The sequence below is a fragment of the Heptranchias perlo genome, unplaced genomic scaffold, assembly GCF_035084215.1.
Source record: "Heptranchias perlo isolate sHepPer1 unplaced genomic scaffold, sHepPer1.hap1 HAP1_SCAFFOLD_1508, whole genome shotgun sequence".
In the NCBI taxonomy this organism is placed as follows: Eukaryota; Metazoa; Chordata; class Chondrichthyes; order Hexanchiformes; family Hexanchidae; genus Heptranchias; species Heptranchias perlo.
The window spans coordinates 1-22,775 of NW_027138761.1; the positions used below are offsets into that span (position 1 = coordinate 1).

Below are 22,775 nucleotides of genomic sequence, written 5' to 3' on the forward strand. Positions count from 1 at the left end.
TACCCCGGGGGGGTTTAATCCCCATAGTAACTGTACCCCGGGGGGGGTTTAATCCCCATAGTAACTGTACCCCGGGGGGGTTTAATCCCCATAGTAACTGTACCCCGGGGGGGGTTTAATCCCCATAGTAACTGTACCCCGGGGTGGGGGGGTTTAATCCCCATAGTAACTGTACCCCGGGGTGGGGGGTTTTAATCCCCATAGTAACTGTACCCCGGGGTGGGGGGGTTTAATCCCCATAGTAACTGTACCCCGGGGGGGGTTTAATCCCCATAGTAACTGTACCCCGGGGGGGGGGGTTTAATCCCCATAGTAACTGTACCCCGGGGGGGGTTTAATCCCCATAGTAACTGTACCCCGGAGGGGGGTTTAATCCCCATAGTAACTGTACCCCGGGGGGGGGGTTTAATCCCCATAGTAACTGTACCCCGGGGGGGTTTAATCCCCATAGTAACTGTACCCCGGGGGGGGTTTAATCCCCATAGTAACTGTACCCCGGGGGGGGGTTTAATCCCCATAGTAACTGTACCCCGGGGGGGTTTAATCCCCATAGTAACTGTACCCCGGGGGGGGGGTTTAATCCCCATAGTAACTGTACCCCGGGGGGGTTTAATCCCCATAGTAACTGTACCCCGGGGGGGGGTTTAATCCCCATAGTAACTGTACCCCGGGGGGGGTTTAATCCCCATAGTAACTGTACCCCGGGGGGGGGGGTTTAATCCCCATAGTAGCTGTACCCCGGGGGGGGGTTTAATCCCCATAGTAACTGTACCCCGGGGGGGGTTTAATCCCCATAGTAACTGTACCCCGGGGGGGGGGTTTAATCCCCATAGTAACTGTACCCCGGGGGGGTTTAATCCCCATAGTAACTGTACCCCGGGGGGGGGGGTTTAATCCCCATGGTAATCGTATCCCGGGGGGAGGGGGGCTGTCTCGGGTCTGGGGGTCAGTGTCGAGTCGGCCTGCCCCCACCCCAGGGTGCACTCATTCTGACCTCTCCCCCTCTCTCTCTCCAGGTGCCCAGCCTGGCAGTGCCGCCCGTCAGGAGCCGGTCTTACCGCCCGCCGGCCGACCTGGAGGCCGCGGTGCGGGCGGCCGCCGAGCGAGCGGCCGGGCCCTCGCCCCCCGCCCCTCCCGGGGACTGGACGGAACGGCGCCCGCCGGAGGAGGAGCGTTTCCGCCTGCTCCGCGCCCTCGAGGACCGGCTGGGGCACGCCGTGCCCAACTCCCAGCTCCACCGGATGAGGAGCCCGGGCGACCTCCTGCGCTACTACCGGCGGCCGGCCGGCCCGGACGCCTCCGCCGACCGGGAGCTCTCCCGCACGGAGCTGCCCCCGAACCTCCGCGTCAGGTGGGGCTACGGGCCGGGGCCCGCGTGAAGCCGGCGTCCGTCGACCGGCTCCCCGTGCCGGCGTAAGAGGGAGGAGGCGGACCGAGGCAGATATCCCTTGGCGGCTCGGTCCCGTCGGACACGGGGGTCTGGCCCAGAGGGGTCTGCGGAATTTGCTGTGTGAGAACTTTATATACGTTTAAAATGAAAGACCAAATAAATACCGTTTTGAAACTGTTAACCCCGTTAAAGTGAGTCCAAGGCCCTTCACAGGAGCGTAAATCAGAGTAAAATTCACCAACGAGCCCCTTAAGTAGATATTAGGACAAAAGGTCGGGCAAAGAGGGAGCGTCTTAAAGGAGGAGGGAGAGAGGCGGAGAGGTTCAGGGAGGGAATTCCAGAGCTCGGGCCCCCAGGCAGCTGAAGGCACGGCCGCCAATGGCGGAGCGATGGGAATCGGGCTGGATGGACAAGAGGGCGGAATCGGAGGAGGGCAGAGATCTCGGAGGGTCGTAGGGGGCTGGAGGTGGTTACAGAGATGGGGGGGGGCGAGGGGCCGTGGGGGGAATTGAACAGGAGGATGGGGAGAATTTTAAAATGGAGGCTTTGCCGGACCGGGAGCCGATGTGGGTCCAGGGGGTGAGGGGTGAACGGGACTCGGTTGCGAGTTTGGATTCAGGACTCGTAATCGGGAGCCCAGAGCAATAATCCAGAGGACGCGAGTTCAGTTTAAGAAGAAACCCTCCGGAAAGTAAAAGCGAAAGCCAACTGATTCACTAATGGCCTTTTCCCGGGGAAGGGAAACTGGCCTGGACGTGACTCCAGTCCCACACGCAACTCAGTTGACTCTCGACCGCCCTCCGAAGTGCCCTGGAAGGCCACTCAAATCGCCACCGCCTCGTCACAGAAGCTCAAAAGGATGGGACAAGACATTCCAGCCTTGCCACGTTCCAGGAGTGTGTTTGTAAAAAGAAATGAACGCGGTTGAAAGACCCCAGCGTTTTGCCCCCTTCGGGAGTTGGTACGTTCGTTTGCTTCGCAACGACACCCAAGGTACTGGGATCGGACGTGAGTTTGACAGAGCAAACACAAAGCTTCTCTTCCGCACGAGAAGGGCAGTGGAAATCTGGAACTCTCTTCCCCCTCCCCGACAAACAGCCGCCCGGTGGGGGGGGGGGTCAATTGGAACTGTGGAAAGTGCGTCGTCGGCCGTGAAAATGTTTCGGGGCGCCCTGCGGTCGTGCGCGGTGCGAATGCGAGCCCTCTCTTCCCTCGAGCCCCTGGAACGTGTCGCGGGCCGGTGAGGGTTCCGGGCTGGTTCTCTCTGCGGGCCTCCGAGAGGCCGACGGACCGCCCGCCAGCCGGGGAAGGAGCCCCGCCACGCGGGAGGTAAGGGGCTTAACGGTTAACGCGCCCAGCGTGGAGAATCCCGGTGATGGGGAGAGTCGGGGGCCGCTCTTCACACCTGCCAGCGAAAGCAAGATTTTGGATGATTGTGCTTTGGCTCAGTGGGTAGCAGACTCTCTCTCGCTCGCTCCCCACCTTCGAGTCAGAAGGTCGTGGGTTCGAGCCCCCACTCCAGCAACTCGAGTGCAAAATCCAGGCCGACACTCCCCTGTTGCCCAGTGCTGAGGGAGCGCCGCACTGTCGGAGGGTCGGTGCTGAGGGAGCGCCGCACTGTCGGAGGGTCAGTGCTGAGGGAGCGCAGCCTGTCTGAGGGTCGGTACTGAGGGAGCGCAGCCTTTCTGAGGGTCGGTACTGAGGGAGCGCCGCACTGTCGGAGGGTCGGTACTGAGGGAGCGCCGCACTGTCGGAGGGTCGGTACTGAGGGAGCGCCGCACTGTCGGAGGGTCGGTACTGAGGGAGCGCCGCACTGTCGGAGGGTCGGTACTGAGGGAGCGCCGCACTGTCGGAGGGTCGGTACTGAGGGAGCGCCGCACTGTCGGAGGGTCGGTACTGAGGGAGCGCCGCACTGTCGGAGGGTCGGTACTGAGGGAGCGCCGCACTGTCGGAGGGTCGGTACTGAGGGAGCGCCGCACTGTCGGAGGGTCGGTACTGAGGGAGCGCCGCACTGTCGGAGGGTCGGTACTGAGGGAGCGCCGCACTGTCGGAGGGTCGGTACTGAGGGAGCGCCGCACTGTCGGAGGGTCGGTACTGAGGGAGCGCCGCACTGTCGGAGGGTCGGTACTGAGGGAGCGCCGCACTGTCGGAGGGTCGGTACTGAGGGAGCGCCGCACTGTCGGAGGGTCGGTACTGAGGGAGCGCCGCACTGTCGGAGGGTCGGTACTGAGAGAGCGCCGCACTGTCGGAGGGTCTGTACTGAGGGAGCGCAGCCTGTCTGAGGGTCAGTACTGAGGGAGCGCCGCACTGTCGGAGGGTCAGTACTGAGGGAGCGCAGCCTGTCTGAGGGTCAGTACTGAGGGAGCGCAGCCTGTCTGAGGGTCAGTACTGAGGGAGCGCCGCACTGTCGGAGGGGCCGTCTTTCGGGACGAGACGTTAAACCGAGGCACCGTCTGCCCCTCTCGGGCGGGTGTAAAAGATCCCACGGCCCACTATTGGAAGAAGAGCAGGGGGGAGTTCTCCCCGGGGTCCTGGGCCCCGATATTTATCCCTCGACCAACATCACTTTTTAAAAAAAAACAGATGATCTGGTCTTTTATCACATTGCTGTTTGTGGGATCTTGCTGTGCGCAAATTGGCTGCTGCGTTTCCCACATTACAAGAATGAGCGCACCTCAAAAAAAAACTTCACTGTCTGTAAAGCACTTTTGGGATGTCCTGAGGTGGTGAAAGGGGTTATATAAATGCAAGTATTACTGCTATGCGGATTGTTATATTTTAAAAGCTTAGCACAGCTGTTCTATGTGGTACATCTGTACTGACCGCTGCCCATCCTTCTGCTGTCTGTATCCTCTCCCACACCAAGGTACGTTGGCCTTTATTGCAAGGGGTTGGAGTACAAGAGTGAGGAAGTCTTACTACAATTGTACAGGGCTTTGGTGAGACCTCACCTGGAGCACTGTGTACAGTTTTGGTCTCCTTATCTAAGGAAGGATATACTTGCCTTGGAGGCGGTGCAATGAAGGTTCACTCGATCGATTCCTGGGATGAGAGGGTTGTCCTATGAGGAGCGATTGAGTAGAATGGGCCGATACTCTCTGGAGTTTAGAAGAACGAGAGGTGATCTCATTGAAACAGATAAGATTCTGAGGGGGGTTTGACAGGGTAGATGCTGAGATGCTGTTTCCCCCCCGGGGCTGGAGAGTCTAGAACCAGGGGGCATAGTCTCAGGATAAGGGCTCGGCCATCCTAGACTGAGATGAGGAGGAATTTCTTCACTCGGAGGGTGGTGAATCTTTGGAATTCTCTCCTCCAGAGGGCTGTGGATGCTCAGTCGTTGAGAATATCCAAGATTGAGATCGATGGATTTTTTGGGGAATCGAGGGATACGGGGATCGGAGGCGGGAAAGTGGAGTTGAGTTCGAAGGTCGGCCCTGATCTGATGGAATGGCGGAGCAGGGTCGAGGGGCCGAATGGCCGACTCCTGCCCCTTTTTCTCGTGATCTGCCGTTATGTCCCGTTGGCACATCGCTGCTCGCTGACCCACATCGTACTCTGTGTACCCAGCCTGTCACCTTCCCAGGAGAGTCGGAGGTAACTCGAGGAGTGAAAAATGAGCTGGCTGACCTTTTAGTGCGTGGTTCCTGGTGCCAGCTCGCTGACGTCGCACAGACCTCAATTGTTCCACAGTACAATGTCTTTCCTGTGAGAGCTGAGACACCTGCAGCAAGAGATTTAAGCCGTGACCAAACACAGCTGTTGGGCAATGGAATAATGTCTTTTCCCACAGCTTTACTGTAATAACTTATTAATTTGATCCTTTCTTCAATGTTTACCTGACTCCTACTTACTGTGGGAATGGAGTTTTCCCCTCCTCTGTGTGTGTGTGTGTGTGTGTGTGTTCATCTGCATTTTTATGTGTGTCTGTGTTTATATGCATGTCAGTGCATATGTGTTTGTGTGTGAATGTACATATGAATATATATTTGTGTCCGTGTATATGTGAATATATCTGTGTATATATTTACATATATGTGTCTGCATATGCATTTATGTATATGTTTATACGTGTGTGTGCATTTATATATGTGCGTATATATATATTTGTGTACGTGTTTATGTATGTGTATATATGTGTGCTTGAGTATATGTATATCTACATATACGTATGTGTGCTTATGTATATATTGATGTGTTGGTTTATGTGTTTATGAATATATTTGTGTGCCTGTGTGTATATTGGTGTGTTTATGGGTATATTGGTGTGTTTGTTTATGTGTAGATTTATGTGAGCTTATATTTATGTGTAAATTGTGTGTTTGTTTAAACACGGCCTACAGTGGACTGCGTTTATTCACCAAGGGCCCACTTTTAACTCCCTCCATGTGAATTTTACGTCGGGCCTGGTTTACGCTCCATTGGAGTTGATAAGGAGCAACGTAACCCTCTGAGTCTGATTGGCTCAGTGGATCACTCTCTCTCTCTCGCCTCTGAGTCAGAAGGTCGAGGGTTCGAGCCCCCACTCCAGGGACTCGAGCACCATAATCCAGGCCCACACTCCCTGGTAGTGCTGAGGGAGCACCGCACTGTCGGAGGGTCGGTACTGAGGGAGCGCCGGAGGGTCGGTACTGAGGGAGCGCCGGAGGGTCGGTACTGAGGGAGCGCCGGAGGGTCGGTACTGAGGGAGCGCCGGAGGGTCGGTACTGAGGGAGCGCCGCACTGTCGGTACTGAGGGAGCGCCGCACTGTCGGTACTGAGGGAGCGCCGCACTGTCGGTACTGAGGGAGCGCCGCACTGTCGGTACTGAGGGAGCGCCGCACTGTCGGTACTGAGGGAGCGCCGCACTGTCGGTACTGAGGGAGCGCCGCACTGTCGGTACTGAGGGAGCGCCGCACTGTCGGTACTGAGGGAGCGCCGCACTGTCGGTACTGAGGGAGCGCCGCACTGTCGGTACTGAGGGAGCGCCGCACTGTCGGTACTGAGGGAGCGCCGCACTGTCGGTACTGAGGGAGCGCCGCACTGTCGGTACTGAGGGAGCGCCGCACTGTCGGTACTGAGGGAGCGCCGCACTGTCGGTACTGAGGGAGCGCCGCACTGTCGGTACTGAGGGAGCGCCGCACTGTCGGTACTGAGGGAGCGCCGCACTGTCGGTACTGAGGGAGCGCCGCACTGTCGGTACTGAGGGAGCGCCGCACTGTCGGTACTGAGGGAGCGCCGCACTGTCGGTACTGAGGGAGCGCCGCACTGTCGGTACTGAGGGAGCGCCGCACTGTCGGTACTGAGGGAGCGCCGCACTGTCGGTACTGAGGGAGCGCCGCACTGTCGGTACTGAGGGAGCGCCGCACTGTCGGTACTGAGGGAGCGCCGCACTGTCGGTACTGAGGGAGCGCCGCACTGTCGGTACTGAGGGAGCGCCGCACTGTCGGTACTGAGGGAGCGCCGCACTGTCGGTACTGAGGGAGCGCCGCACTGTCGGTACTGAGGGAGCGCCGCACTGTCGGTACTGAGGGAGCGCCGCACTGTCGGTACTGAGGGAGCGCCGCACTGTCGGTACTGAGGGAGCGCCGCACTGTCGGTACTGAGGGAGCGCCGCACTGTCGGTACTGAGGGAGCGCCGCACTGTCGGTACTGAGGGAGCGCCGCACTGTCGGTACTGAGGGAGCGCCGCACTGTCGGTACTGAGGGAGCGCCGCACTGTCGGTACTGAGGGAGCGCCGCACTGTCGGTACTGAGGGAGCGCCGCACTGTCGGTACTGAGGGAGCGCCGCACTGTCGGTACTGAGGGAGCGCCGCACTGTCGGTACTGAGGGAGCGCCGCACTGTCGGTACTGAGGGAGCGCCGCACTGTCGGTACTGAGGGAGCGCCGCACTGTCAGTGCGTCGGTACTGAGGGAGGGTCGGTACTGAGGGAGCGCCGGAGGGTCGGTACTGAGGGAGGGTCGGTACTGAGGGAGCGCCGCACTGTCGGTACTGAGGGAGGGTCGGTACTGAGGGAGCGCCGCACTGTCGGTACTGAGGGAGGGTCGGTACTGAGGGAGCGCCGGAGGGTCGGTACTGAGGGAGCGCCGGAGGGTCGGTACTGAGGGAGCGCCGCACTGTCGGAGGGTCGGTACTGAGGGAGGGTCGGTACTGAGGGAGCGCCGGAGGGTCGGTACTGAGGGAGCGCCGCACTGTCGGTACTGAGGGACATAAAAGATCCCACGGCCCACTATTGGAAGAAGAGCAGGCGGGGGAGTTCTCCCCGGTGTCCTGGGCCCCGATATTTATCCCTCGACCAACATCATTAAAAAAAACAGACGACCTGGATCATTTATCACATCGCTGTTTGTGGGATCTTGCTGTGCGCAAATCGGCTGCTGCGTTTCCCACCTCGCAACAGTGAACGCACTTCAAAAAAAAAAAAAGTCCTTCATTGCCTGTGAAGCTTTGGGACGTCCTGAGGTGGTGAAAGGGGCCGGAGAGAAACGGGAGGTCTCTCTCTTTTACGCTTTCGAGTTGGTCCTTGAAAAGCGTCTTGTTAATCATTGTTTTAAAAATGCCCGGGGTCCCCACTCTGTGCCTCTTGAATCCATCGATCGAGAACTTGTCAAACTGCCACGACAGGATTGTTTAATTTTTTACGTGCGCCCTTTGAGCAAACACATTGAGCAATCCTCCGTGGGTTCGGTCCCTCTTATACTTTCACCCTCCCTCTTCCCCACTTCAATCGCCCGTTCTGCCAGCAGAAGGACGAGCCTCCTCTGAATCACTCGCAGTTTTTTTTAAAAATCGGAACAGCCATGGCCGGACTGACCCTGCTCCTGGTGGCTTTTCTGATGTTGTGCCACCCGTCTGCTGGATGTTGTAAGTAATCCTCACACCCCCCCGCCCCCCCCTCTGTACTCGCGAATCAGAAGCACAAATCCCAGATTTGCGGACGTCACCAAATTGGGGGGGGGGTGTAGTTTAATACAGGAGGAGGACTGCGATGAAGTGCAAGAGGACGTCAATAAACCCGCAGGATGGGCGTGTAATTGGCAAATTAATTTCAATGACGATGAGTGTGAGGTGGTGCATTTTGGCGGGGAGAATAAGGAGGCCACACACTGCTGGGATAATCAGAGTCTAAATGGGGTCGAGGAGCAGAGGGATCTGGGGGTACAGATACACAAATCACTAAAAGTAGCGACGCAGGTTAATAAGGCCATAAAAAAGGCAAATCAAACACTAGCGTTCATCTCTAGAGGGATAGAATTGAAAAGCAGAGAAGTTATGTTAAACTTGTATAGAACCTTGGTTAGACCACACTCGGAGCACTGTGCACAGTTCTGGTCTCCATATACCTTGGTTAGACCACACTCGGAGCACTGTGCACAGTTCTGGTCTCCATATACCTTGGTTGGACCACACTTGGAGCACTGTGCACAGTTCTGGTCTCCATATACCTTGGTTAGACCACACTCGGAGCACTGTGCACAGTTCCGGTCTCCACATACCTTGGTTAGACCACACTTGGAGCACTGTGCACAGTTCCGGTCTCCATATACCTTGGTTAGACCACACTCGGAGCACTGTGCACAGTTCTGGTCTCCATATACCTTGGTTAGACCACACTCGGAGCACTGTGCACAGTTCTGGTCTCCATATACCTTGGTTAGACCACACTCGGAGCACTGTGCACAGTTCTGGTCTCCATATACCTTGGTTAGACCACACTCTGAGCACGGTGCACAGTTCCAGTCTCCATATACATTGGTTAGACCACACTCGGAGCACTGTGCACAGTTCCGGTCTCCATATACCTTGGTTAGACCACACTCGGAGCACTGTGCACAGTTCCGGTCTCCATATACCTTGGTTAGACCACACTTGGAGCACTGCACAGTTCTGGTCTCCATATTATAAAAAGGATATTGAGGCACTGGAGAAGGTGCAAAAAAAGATTTACAAGGATGATCCCAGAACTGAGAGGTTATAACTATCAGGAAAGATTGAACAGGCTGGGGCTCTTTTCTGTAGAAAAGAGAAGATTGAGGGGTGACCTGATGGAGGTCTTTAAGATTATGAAAGGGTTCGATAGGGTAGACGTAGAGAAGATGTTTCCACTTGTGGGGGAGACCAGAACTAGGGGGCCATAAATATAAGATCGTCACTAATAAATCCAATCGGGAATTCAGGAGAAACTTCTTTACCCAGAGAGCGGTGAGAATGTGGAACTCGCTCCCACAAGGAGTAGTCGAGGTGAATAGTGGAGATGGATTTAAGGGGAAGCTCGATAAACACATGAGGGAGAAAGGGATAGAAGGAGATGGGGAGAGGGTGAGATGGAGTAGGGAGGGAGGGGGCTCGTGTGGAGCATAAACGCCGGCATGGAGCTGTTGGGCCAAATGGCCTGTTTCCGTGCTGTTAATTCGATGCGATACAGCGTTTCGGAAATACTTTACCGTCGTAAAAACGTCTCCAGGCCCTTCGCAGGAGCGATTATCAAACAAAATTTGGCACCGAGCCACCTGAGAGATGAGCTCGGTCTAAGAGGGAGGTCTGGAGCAGGTGGTGCTAGGATTTCTGGCACAATGACGCCCACTGGACATTTTGTGTGGGTGTGTGTTTGTGCGTGTGTGTGTGCTAAGGGGACAGCTCGGATGAGAAGATGGCGGTCTGTCGACCACCTTGCTCACACGCAAAGTCTGGGCTCTCTGAGGCAGAAATTGTAGAGCTGCTTACAGTCAGATTCTGCGATCCCCGCCCTGTCCCCAACACGCACCTTGTGTACGGGAGCCCAGGTGCCTGCTGGAGAGGAGAGGGGAGAACCAGGAGCAGGAAATAAGAGGAAGGAGCTCACCCATCCCAGAAATGCCTCTTTTCACCACAAGCTCCCGATCTTCCTTTTAAGCCAGATTATCACTGCAGGAGTAAAGCCCATTTCTGATCTCCATTTACAAGTAAGACAACAGCAGCAATGGGTGTTTATACAGTGCCCTTAACGTAGTGAAACATCCCAAGGCGCTTCACAGGAGACTAAAATTTGACATGAGATATTAGGACAGGTGACCAAAAGCTCGGTCAAAGAGGTCGGTTTTAAGGAGTGGAGAGGGAGAGAGGCGGAGAGGTTTAGGGAGGGAATTCCAGATCTCAGGGCCCAGGCAGCTGGAGGCACGGCCGCCAATGGTGGAGCGATGGGAATCGGGGGGGGGTGGGTGGACAAGAGGCCGGAATTGGAGGAGGGCAGAGATCTCGGAGGGTTGCAGGTGCTGGTGGAGGTTTACAGAGATAGGGAGGGGGCGAGGACAGCGGAGGGGATTTGAGCAGGAGGGTATGGATTTTAAATTGGGGGCTTTGCCGGACCGGGAGCCAACCTAGCTGTTGGGGCTGGGGGTCAATTGAACTCTTCAAACACTGAGATCGATAGATTTTTAAGGGTTACAGAGCCAAGGCGGGTAGATGGAGTTAAGATACAGATTTGCCAGGATCTAATTGAATGACGGAACAGGCATGAGGGACTGAATGGCCTCCTCGTGTCCCTATGGTGACCATCCGAGTAACCAAGGAGCTTCTCGAAGCTTTGGTATCATCCTGCTTAGCTCCGGGAGTCCCAGGATTTTGACCCAGTGATGGTGAAGGAACTGCTGATACATGTGCCAGTCGGGGCGCTGACTGTGTGTGTGAGACTTGCAGGTGGTGGTGTTCCCCATGTGCCTGCTGCCCTTGTCCTTCTCGGTGGTCGCGGGTTTGGGAGGTGCTGTCGAAGAAGCCTTGGCGAGTTGCTGCAGTGCATCCTGTAGATGGTCCACACTGCAGCCACGGTGCGCCGATGGGGGAGGGTGTGAACGTTTAGGGTGGTGGGTGAATTTGGGATTGATGCAGGGCGATCTGCAGAGAGCGGGGCAGTGGGATTAGTTTGGGATTGATGCAGGGCTATCTGCAGAGAGCGGGGCAGTGGGATTAGTGTGGGGATCGATACAGGGCTATCTGCAGAGAGCGGGGCAGTGGGATTAGTTTGGGGATTGATACAGGGCTGTGGGGAGAGAGCGGGGCAGTGGGATTAGTTTGGGATTGATACAGGGCTGTGGGGAGAGAGTGGGGCAGTGGGATTAGTGTGAGATTGATACAGGGCTATGGGGAGAGAGCGGGGCAGTGGGATTAGTTTGGGGATTGATACAGGGCTATGGGGAGAGAGTGGGGCAGTGGGATTAGTTTGGGATTGATACAGGGCTATGGGGAGAGAGTGGGGCAGTGGGATTAGTTTGGGATTGATACAGGGCTGTGGGGAGAGAGCGGGGCAGTGGGATTAGTGTGAGATTGATACAGGGCTGTGGGGAGAGAGCAGGGCAGTGGGATTAGTTTTGGGATTGATACAGGGCTATGGGGAGAGAGTGGGGCAGTGGGATTAGTTTGAGATTGATACAGGGCTATGGGGAGAGAGTGGGGCAGTGGGATTAGTTTGGGGATTGATACAGGGCTATGGGGAGAGAGCGGGGCAGTGGGATTAGTTTGGGGATTGATACAGGGCTATGGGGAGAGAGCGGGGCAGTGGGATTAGTTTGGGGATTGATACAGGGCTATGGGGAGAGAGTGGGGCAGTGGGATTAGTTTGGGGATCGATACAGGGCTATGGGGAGAGAGCGGGGCAGTGGGATTAGTTTGGGGACTGATACAGGGCTATGGGGAGAGAGCGGGGCAGTGGGATTAGTTTGGGGATTGATACAGGGCTATGGGGAGAGAGCGGGGCAGTGGGATTAGTTTGGGGATTGATACAGGGCTATGGGGAGAGAGTGGGGCAGTGGGATTAGTTTGGGGATTTATACAGGGCTATTGGGAGAGAGTGGGGCAGTGGGATTAGTTTGGGGATTGATACAGGGCTATGGGGAGAGAGCGGGGCAGTGGGATTAGTTTGGGGATTGATACAGGGCTATGGGGAGAGAGCGGGGCAGTGGGATTAGTTTGGGGATTGATACAGGGCTATGGGGAGAGAGCGGGGCAGTGGGATTAGTTTGGGGATTGATACAGGGCTACGGGAAGAGAGAGGGATGGTGAATATCTTTCCTGTTTGTGTTCTCAGCTGTTCCGGAGTCCCAGAGAGACACGGTCATTTTCCTGTTGAGGTCAATGCTTCGCTCACTGGGGGAAGACGTCCTTAATCCCAATCCCAGCGTGATGATCGCCCTGCGACTGGCCAGGGAGCACAACCTGAACAAGGAAGCTGAGCTCCTGCGGGAGCTGAAGGAGGCGGCAATCCGTAAGGTGCAGAATGGTAAGGGATCGACCGCAAGGAGATGGGTCTCTGGGTGTCTCGGAATCTCCTCGAACGTCCAGCGCAGGAACAGGCCGTTCTGCCCAACTAGTCCATGCCGGTGTTTATGCTCCACACGAGCCTCCTCCCTCCCTACTTCATCTCACCCCATAAGAAATAGGAGCAGGCGTAGGCCACTCAGCCCCTCGATCCTGCTCCGCCATTCAATCAGACCATGGCTGATCTTCGACCTCAACCCCACTTTCCCGCCCGATCCCCGTATCCCTCGATTCCCCCAGAGTCCAAAAATCTACCGATCTCAGCCTTGAATATATTCAAGTGTCTCAGCATCCACAGCCCTCTGGGGTAGAGAATTCCAAAGATTCACAGCCCTCTGAGTGAAGAAATTCCTCCTCCTCTCAGTCTAGGATGGCCGACCCCTTATCCTGAGACTATGCCCCCTGGTTCGAGACTCTCCAGCCAGGGGGAAACAGCCTCTCAGCATCTACCCTGTCAAGCCCCCTCAGAATCTTATATCTTTCAATGAGATCACCTCTCATTCTTCTAAACTCCAGAGAGTATCGGCCCATTCTACTCAATCTCTCCTCAAGGGACAACCCTCTCATCCCAGGAATCAATCTAATGAACCTTCGTTGCACCGCCTCTAAGGCAAGTCTATCCTTCCTTAGATAAGGAGACGAAAACTGTGCACAGTACTCCAAGTGAGGTCTCTCCAAAGCCCTGTACAATTGCAGCAAGACTTCCTTACTCTTGTACTCCAACCCCCTTGCAATAAAGGCCAACATACCATTGCTATCACCATATCCTTCTATTCCTTTCTCCCTCTTGTGTTTATCCAGCTTCCCCTTAAATGCATCTATTGTGCGTCGGTCAAAGGCTACATACAATAATCATCCTCATCCTCTTCCTGCGAGTCTGTGTGACCTCTTGTTCTGCCTTAGCATATCTCCCTCCGCACCCCACCCACCACCCTAAACATTCACTCCCTTCACCACCGGCGCACCGTGGCTGCAGTGTGGACCATCCACAGGATGCACTGCAGCAATTCACCAAGGCTTCTTCGACAGCACCTCCCAAACCCGCGACCTCCACCACTTGGAAGGACGAGGGCAGCAGGCACATGGGAGCAACACCACCTGCACGTTCCCCTCCGAGTCACACACCATCCCGACTTGGAAATATATCGGCCGTTCCTTCATTGTCGCTGGGTCAAAATCCTGGAACTCCCTTCCTAACGGCACTGTGGGAGAACCTTCACCACACGGACTGCAGCGGTTCAAGAAGGCGGCTCACCACCACCTCCTCAAGGGGCAATTAGGGATGGGCAATAAATGCCGGCCTCGCCCAGCGACGCCCACATCCCATGAACAAATGAAAAAAAAAAGGCATTCTGCATGTACACACTCGTTTCTGTACATACACGGCCTGATTCCACACTCTAGTCATGAACCTATGTCTATCTGTCCATCTATACAGGAACAGAGCAACAGGAGGAGGCCCATTCAGCCCCTTGAGCCTTTTACACAGGAACAGGAGGAGGCCATTCAGCCCCTCGATCCTGTTCCGCCATTCCATGAGACCATGTCTGATCTGTATCTTAACCCCATTGACCCCACCCTTGGTTCCCGAACCCTTAATCCCCCTCACCCGACAAAAATCGATCGATCTCAGGTTCGAAATTCCCAATTGACCCCCGGCCCCGACAGCTTTTTTGGGGAGAGAGTTCCAGATTCCCACTCCCCCTTTGTGTGAAGAAATGCTTCCTGACATCACCCCTGGACGGGCCCAGCTCTCATTTTAAGATTCTGCCCCCTTGTTCTGGACTCTTTCCCCCATCCTGACCAGAGGAAATAGTCTCTCTCCATCGACCCTATCGAATCCTTCAATCATGTTAAACCCCTCGATTAGATCACCCCTTAATCTTCTACACTCGAGGGAATACAAGCCCGGTCTGTGCGACCTGGCCTCGGGATTCAACCCTTTCTATCTGTCCACCAAACCGTTCTTCTGTTGATCTATATCTATGTATATCTGTCGAGCTAGATGTCGACTATCTGTTCATATTGGTTTGATTACTGGTCCAGATGTCCGTTAGCATCTGTCTGATTACATGGCTGGTGCGGGGAGAGTGAGTAATTGGTCCTTGGTTTTATAAACGGAGGCATACAGTACAAAAGCAAGGAAGTTATGAAACACTGGGTTAGACCTCAGCTGGAGGATTGTGTCCAATTCTGGGCCCCGCACACTTTAGGAAGGATGTCCAGGGCCCTCGGAGAGGGTGCGGAGGAGATTTCCCAGAATGGGACCAGGGGATGAGGGACCTCAGTTACGCGGAGAGACTGGGAATTGTTCTCCTCAGAGCGGAGAAGGTTAAGAGGAGATTTCCCAGAATGGGACCAGGGGATGAGGGACCTCAGTTACGCGGAGAGACTGGGAATTGTTCTCCTCAGAGCGGAGAAGGTTAAGAGGAGATTTCCCAGAATGGGACCAGGGGATGAGGGACCTCAGTTATGTGGAGAAACTGGGAATTGTTCTCCTCGGAGCGGAGAAGGTTAAGGGGAGATTTAATCGAGGGGTTTCAAAATCAGGAGGGGTTTTGAGAGAGTAAATAAGGAGAGAGTGTTTCCCAGTGGGCAGGAGGGTCGGGAACCAGAGGACACAGATTGAAGATAATCGGGGAAAGAGGGGGAGATGAGGAGAATGTTTTTTTACGCGGCGAGTCGCGATGATCTGGAATTCGCTCCCTGAAAGGGCGGAGGGAACAGATTCAATAATAACTTTCAAAAGGGGGGAATACTCGAAGGGGGAAAATGTACAGGGCGATGGGGGAAAGAGCAGGGACTGATTGGAGAGCTCTTTCACAGAGCCAGCACGGACACGATGGACAGAGTGGCCTGCTCCTGTGCGATATCGTTCTATGATTACTTGTGATGCTCCAGGCAATGTGAAGTTTGGGAGCTGTCTGGATGGACCACCTGTTTTTTTGGCAGAGGTGAGAGCAAGACTGGACATGTGACAGAGTTCCAATTAAGACAACCCCTCCCATCTCTACAGCCCCTTTAACGGAGTGAAACGTCCCCCAGGGCCCTTCACAGGAGCGTAAATCAAAGTAAAATTCCCCACCGAGCCCCACAAGGAGATATTAGGACAGGAGAGCAAAAGCTCGGGCAAAGAGGGAGGTTTTAAGGAGCGTCTTAAAGGAGGAGGGAGAGAGACGGAGAGGTTTAGGGAGGGAATTCCAGAGCTCGGGGCCCCAGGCGGCTGAAGGCACGGCCGCCAATGGTGGAGCGATGGGAATCGAGGGGGATGGACAAGAGGGCGGAATTGGAGGAGGGCAGAGATCTCGGAGGGTCGTAGGAGGTTACAGAGATAGGGAGGGAGGGGGGGTGAGGGCCCGTGGAGGGATTTGAAAACAAGGTTGGAGAGAATTTTAAATTCGAGGCGTTCCCGGACAGGGAGCCACTGTGAGTCCAGCGAGCGCAGAGGGTGAGGGGTGAACGGGACTCGGTGTGAGTTAGGAAACGGGGGAGGGGGGCAGCAGATGAGTTGATGGTTACTGAGGGTGGGAGGTGGGAGACCGGCCAGGAGAGCATTGGGAATAGTCCAGTCTGGAGGAATACAATTTCTCAGCGGACTCTCAATTTTGTTCGCTTGTTTCTTTTACAAAACAGATGAAGATTTCTCCTCTGGGCTAGTGGCTCTTTACACCTTGGCACTGACAGCGTCCTGTAGTGATCCCTGCAATGTGACCTCGAATGGGTTCACCGTTAATCTTCTGCATCTGCTGGAGGAGAAACTAAGCAAGGAAATCAAAAATTTCGGTAAATATCACCGACAGTGTGTCCCCCACTTTATACCCAGTGTCAGCATCGAGCGCTCCCAGGGGGCAGGTACAGCATGGGTTAGATACAGTGTAGAGCTCCCTCTACATTACCCCGACAGTGTGTCCCCCACTTTATACCCAGTGTCAGCATCGAGCGCTCCCAGGGGGCAGGTACAGCACGGGTTAGATACAGTGTAGAGCTCCCTCTACATTACCCTGACAGTGTGTCCCCCACTTTATACCCAGTGTCAGCATCGAGCGCTCCCAGGGGGGCATTAGACTTTTCGCTTGATGTTTTCTGGGGCAAATTGGGGAATTTCGGTGACTGTTCCTGGGAGAACTGAAATGGAATAGTTCCTGCAGACTATCAATATTTTATAGATCGACAATGAACCGTTTCTCAAACTGATTCATATGCACGGTGTTTGACACTCTCCCTCTCTGTCTCTCCCTCTCTGTCTCTCCCTCTCTGTCTCTCCGCCTCTCCCTCTCTGCCTCTCTCCCTCTCTGCCTCTCTGCCTCTCTCCCTCTCTCCCTCTCTGCCTCTCTCCCTCTCTGCCTCTCTCCCTCTCTGCCTCTCTGCCTCTCTCCCTCTCTGCCTCTCCCTCTCTGCCTCTCCCTCTCTGCCTCTCCCTCTCTGCCTCTCTCCCTCTCTGCCTCTCTCCCTCTCTGCCTCTCTCCCTCTCTGCCTCTCTCCCTCTCTGCCTCTCTCCCTCTCTGCCTCTCTCCCTCTCTGCCTCTCTCCCTCTCTCCCTCTCTGCCTCTCTGTCTATCTGTGTTTCTTTCTCTCTCTCTCTCTCTCTCTGTCTGTCTATCTGTGTTTCTTTTTCTCTCTCTCTCTCTCTCTCTCTGTCTGTATTGAGTCTCCTCTATCTCTCTCTCTCTCTCTTCTACTCTCGTGTTTCTCTCTCTATCTCTCTCTCTCTTCTCTCTAGTCTGCTCTCTCTCGAGTTTCTCTACTCTCTTCTCTCTCTAGCTCTCTCTCTCGGTCTATCTCCCTCGAGCCTCTTAGCTGTAACGATCCCGTATAACCGTTTCTGACATTGTGTCCTTCAGAAGACAAATTGTTCCCACTCACAAACTATTACCAAGTCAGCCTGGACGTGCTCGCTCTCTGTGTGAAGAAGAGGCAGATTCCCCACCGCAGTGTCCTGACCCTGACTGACGCAGTGATGAACGACACACTCTCGCACGGAACTGGATTCTCGGTCGGTAAGTACCATCGCTGACCCCTCCCATCTCCCCACTTCTCACATCCCCTCTCGTCTCTCGACATCTCCCGTCCCCCTCCCCCCCCCCCCCCCCCCCCCCCCTTCTCCCGTTGTCTAAGTGGGGGTAGATTTTGGAGTTGGGTGCCCGGGAATCTCTGTAATGGGCAATCGAGCCAGTTTCACGGCCATGATGCCAACTTGAAAATCCCACGCGTGTCTATCCTGCGCAGACACACGCATGTGCGCAGACACATACAAATATACACGGACGCACAGACACGCATGTGTGAGCACCGCATACGCACATGCAGACACACACACAGACACGTGCACGCACATGGTTGGCATGTACACGCACACGCTCACACACTGAGGCCCTGACCCATCCCATGTTGGTGAGACCTCACCTGGAGCACTGTGTACAGTTTTGGTCTCCTTATCTAAGGAAGGATATACTTGCCTTGGAGGCGGTGCAATGAAGGTTCGCTCGATCGATTCCTGGGATGAGAGGGTTGTCCTATGAGGAGAGATTGAGTAGAATGGGCCGATACTCTCTGGGAGTTTAGAAGAATGAGAGGTGATCTCATTGAAACAGATAAGATTCTGAGGGGGGTTTGACAGGGTAGATGCTGAGAGGCTGTTTCCCCCTGGCTGGAGAGTCTAGAACCAGGGGGCATAGTCTCAGGATAAGGGGTCGGCCATCCTAGACTGAGATGAGGAGGAATTTCTTCACTCGGAGGGTGGTGAATCTTTGGAATTCTCTCCCCCAGAGGGCTGTGGATGCTCAGTCGTTGAGTATATTCAAGGCGGAGATCGATGGATTTTTGGGGAATCGAGGGATACGGGGATCGGACGCGGGAAAGTGGAGTTGAGGTCGAAGATCGGCCATGATCTGATTGAACGGCGGAGCAGGATCGAGGGGCCGAACGGCCTACTCCTGCTCCTATTTCTTCTGTTCTTAAATGGATGGAATGGGATGTTAACCTGGGCCCTGACCTGGATCTCGCTTTTCCCTGTAGATACCGGGGCTGTTGCTGCACTGGCTCTGAGGTGCTTGATCGAAGCAGATTACAGTCTGATCGCAGCGAGGATTGAGAGCGCTTTGCAAAAGGTCATCGGTCAGATCATTGACAACGTGAAGGGAGACGGGATTATTGGCAATCTCTACAGCACTGGGCTGGCCATCCAGGTAACACCCCGGCACACACACCGGTACGCGCGCGCGCACGCACGCACACACACACACACACACACACACACACACACACACCGGTACACGCGCGCGCACACACACACACACACCGGTACACGCGCGCGCGCACAGGCACACACACACACACACACACACACACACACACACACACACACACCGGTACACGCGTGCGCGCACAGGTACACACACACACACACACACACACACACACACACACACCAGTACACGCGCGCGCGCACAGGTACACACACACACACACACACACACACACCGGTACACGCGCGCACAGGTACACACACACACACACACACACACACACACACACACACACACCGGTACACGCGCGCGCACACAGGTACACACACACACACACACACACACCGGTACATGCGCGCGCACACAGGTACACACACACACACACACACACACACACACAGGTACACACGCGCGCGCGCACACAGGTACACACACACACACACACACACACACACACACTCAGGTACACGCGCGCGCGCACACACAGGTACACACACACAGGTACACGCGCGCACACAGGTACACGCGCACACACACAGCGGTACAGGTACACGCGCACACAGGTACACGCGCACACACACAGCGGTACAGGTACACGCGCGCACACAGGTACACGCGCACACAGGTACACGCGCACACCAGCACACGCAGACATAAACAGGTACATGCACACACACAAGCACATGTAAACACACGCTGGTACACGCAGACACACATCGGCACACGCACACACGCACCACGGTACACGCAGACCGGCCCAGGCATACAGGCACTCGCACACAAATCCACATGCACAGACACAGGCAAACCGACACACACACACACACACACACACACACACACACACACCCCGCCTGTGTGCATTCACACAAACACATACAAGAGAGCTCTTTCGGAGAGAGAGGGGGCGCACATGGGGCAAGGGGCCAAATGGCCTCCTTCGTTGCTGTAAGACTCTACAGTTGAAAACCCACCGCCATCCAATCGAGCCACCATTAATATTTCAGGCTGCGTTTGCCGTCTTCCCCCCCCCCCACCTCCCCGTCTCAACTGATTAATTTGATATTTCAGGCCCTTTCCACCAACATCAATCTCGTCCCTCTGGAATCGTGGAATTGCTCCAAGTCCCTGCAGAAACTCCTCACCGAGATCAAAAAAGGGTCATTCGGTAACGCACAGGCCGCGTCACAAATCTCGCCTTCGTTGGACGGCAGGACCTATCTCGACGTGGGCAAGCTGAACTGCGCTGCCGATGTTGGTAAGTCTTCAGATGGGGGCAGAAAGAAAGGGCTCCCATTTATACAGTGCCTTTCAATCCCTCGGTACCGACCCTCCGACAGTGCGGCGCTCCCTCAGTACCGACCCTCCGACAGTGCGGCGCTCCCTCAGTACCGACCCTCCGACAGTGCGGCGCTCCCTCAGTACCGACCCTCCGACAGTGCGGCGCTCCCTCAGTACCGACCCTCCGACAGTGCGGCGCTCCCTCAGTACCGACCCTCCGACAGTGCGGCGCTCCCTCAGTACCGACCCTCCGACAGTGCGGCGCTCCCTCAGTACCGACCCTCCGACAGTGCGGCGCTCCCTCGGTACCGACCCTCCGACGGCGCGGCGCTCCCTCCGAACCGACCCTCCGACGGTGCGGCTCTCCCTCGGTACCGACCCTCCGACGGTGCGGCGCTCCCTCGGCACCGACCCTCCGACGGTGCGGCGCTCCCTCGGCACCGACCCTCCGACGGCGCGGCGCTCCCTCCGTACCGACCCTCCCACAGTGCGGCTCTCCCTCCGTACCGACCCTCCGACGGTGCGGCTCTCCCTCAGTACCGACCCTCCGACAGTGCGGCGCTCCCTCCGAACCGACCCTCCGACAGTGCGGCTCTCCCTCAGTACCGACCCTCCGACAGTGCGGCGCTCCCTCGGCACCGACCCTCCGACGGTGCGGCGCTCCCTCGGCACCGACCCTCCGACGGTGCGGCGCTCCCTCGGCACCGACCCTCCGACGGTGCGGCGCTCCCTCGGCACCGACCCTCCGACGGTGCGGCGCTCCCTCGGCACCGACCCTCCGACGGTGCGGCGCTCCCTCGGCACCGACCCTCCGACGGTGCGGCGCTCCCTCGGCACCGACCCTCCGACGGTGCGGCGCTCCCTCGGCACCGACCCTCCGACGGTGCGGCGCTCCCTCCGTACCGACCCTCCGACGGTGCGGCGCTCCCTCAGTACCGACCCTCCGACGGTGCGGCGCTCCCTCAGTACCGACCCTCCGACGGTGCGGCGCTCCCTCAGTACCGACCCTCCGACGGTGCGGCGCTCCCTCAGTACCGACCCTCCGACAGTGCGGCGCTCCCTCAGTACCGACCCTCCGACAGTGCGGCGCTCCCTCAGTACCGACCCTCCGACGGTGCGGCGCTCCCTCAGTACCGACCCTCCGACGGTGCGGCGCTCCCTCAGTACCGACCCTCCGACGGTGCGGCCCTCCCTCAGTACCGACCCTCCGACGGTGCGGCGCTCCCTCAGTACCGACCCTCCGACGGTGCGGCGCTCCCTCAGTACCGACCCTCCGACGGTGCGGCGCTCCCTCAGTACCGACCCTCCGACGGCGCGGCGCTCCCTCAGTACCGACCCTCCGACGGCGCGGCGCTCCCTCCGTACCGACCCTCCGACGGCGCGGCGCTCCCTCCGTACCGCCCCTCAGACGGAGCGGCGCTCCCTCGGCGCCGCCCCTCCGACGGCGCGGCGCTCCCTCGGCACCGACCCTCCGACGGCGCGGCGCTCCCTCGGTACCCGCCCCTCCGACGGCGCGGCGCTCCCTCGGTACCGACCCTCCGACGGCGCGGCGCTCCCTCGGTACCGACCCTCCGACGGCGCGGCGCTCCCTCGGTACCGACCCTCCGACGGCGCGGCGCTCCCTCGGCACCGCCCCTCCGACGGCGCGGCGCTCCCTCGGCACCGCCCCTCCGACGGCGCGGCGCTCCCTCGGCACCGGACACCGGGGAGTGTCGGCCTGGGGTTATGGGGCTCGAGTCTCTGGAGTGGGGCTGGCTCGACACCCACGATCTTCTGACTCAGCGGAAGTTCGAAGCTGACTAGACAACGCCCACCAGGACGAGCTGTTTCACCTTGTCCAGAGCAGCAGAACCAGAGGACGCGGCCTGCGTTTGGAGGGGGAGTTATGTTGAAAGCTGACCTGGGACAGTGGGAGGCAGGTAGCGTTGATTGTGCAGCTGGAACTCCGAATTCTTTCAGGGAATAACATTTTGGGAGACGTAGAAGCAATTGGTGACGGGACATGTAAAGTGTAGGAGGTTCGGGAGTAACAGGCCACTTTGGACTTCTGGTTCCCAAAACTGTGCAACCACTGGGGGGTTTCCCTCGCCTCAACTCCGGTTCTGCTGTCGACAACACCGAGCCCCATCAGGAGATACTAGGACAGGTGACCAAAAGCTCGGCCAAAGAGGGAGGTTTTGAGGAGCGTCTTCAAGGAGGAGGAGAGAGAGGCGGAGAGGTTTAGGGAGGGAATTCCAGAGCTCGGGGCCCCGGGCAGCTGAAGGCACGGCCGCCAATGGCGGAGCGATGGGAATCGGGGTGGGGATGGACAAGAGGCCGGAATTGGAGGAGGGCAGAGATCTCGGAGGGTCGGAGGAGGTTACAGAGATGGGGGTGGGGTGGGATGCGAGGGCCACGGAGGAGATTTGAACAGGAGGATGGGAGAATTTTAAATTCGAGGCGTTCCTGGACCAGGAGCCAGTGTAACCGCCTAATTCTAGAGGGTTATCGACGTTGCAGTGATTCCAGAACCTGGACAATAGTCTGTCGCAGAAAGTCACACATACTTTCATTAATCAAAGTGATTATTTAATGATTTGAACGATTCACAC

The 22,775-nt window shown here is 56.7% G+C and overlaps 2 protein-coding genes across 2 annotated transcripts; both read left to right on the forward strand.

Moving 5' to 3' along the window:
- The first annotated feature begins 888 nt into the window (after positions 1-888).
- LOC137309161 (large ribosomal subunit protein mL50-like) lies at positions 889-1,571 on the forward strand. The gene has a single exon (XM_067977442.1). The coding sequence runs from the start codon at positions 900-902 to the stop codon at positions 1,377-1,379; it is 480 nt and encodes a 159-aa protein (XP_067833543.1). The 5' UTR covers positions 889-899; the 3' UTR covers positions 1,380-1,571.
- Positions 1,572-1,887: 316 nt separating this feature from the next.
- On the forward strand, positions 1,888-22,199 carry LOC137309159 (cobalamin binding intrinsic factor-like). The gene is made up of 7 exons (XM_067977440.1): positions 1,888-2,383; positions 12,429-12,620; positions 16,292-16,441; positions 17,500-17,655; positions 18,674-18,843; positions 19,975-20,161; positions 22,144-22,199. The coding sequence occupies exons 1-7, from the start codon at positions 2,305-2,307 to the stop codon at positions 22,197-22,199; spliced, it is 990 nt and encodes a 329-aa protein (XP_067833541.1). The 5' UTR covers positions 1,888-2,304.
- The last annotated feature ends 576 nt before the right edge of the window (positions 22,200-22,775 follow it).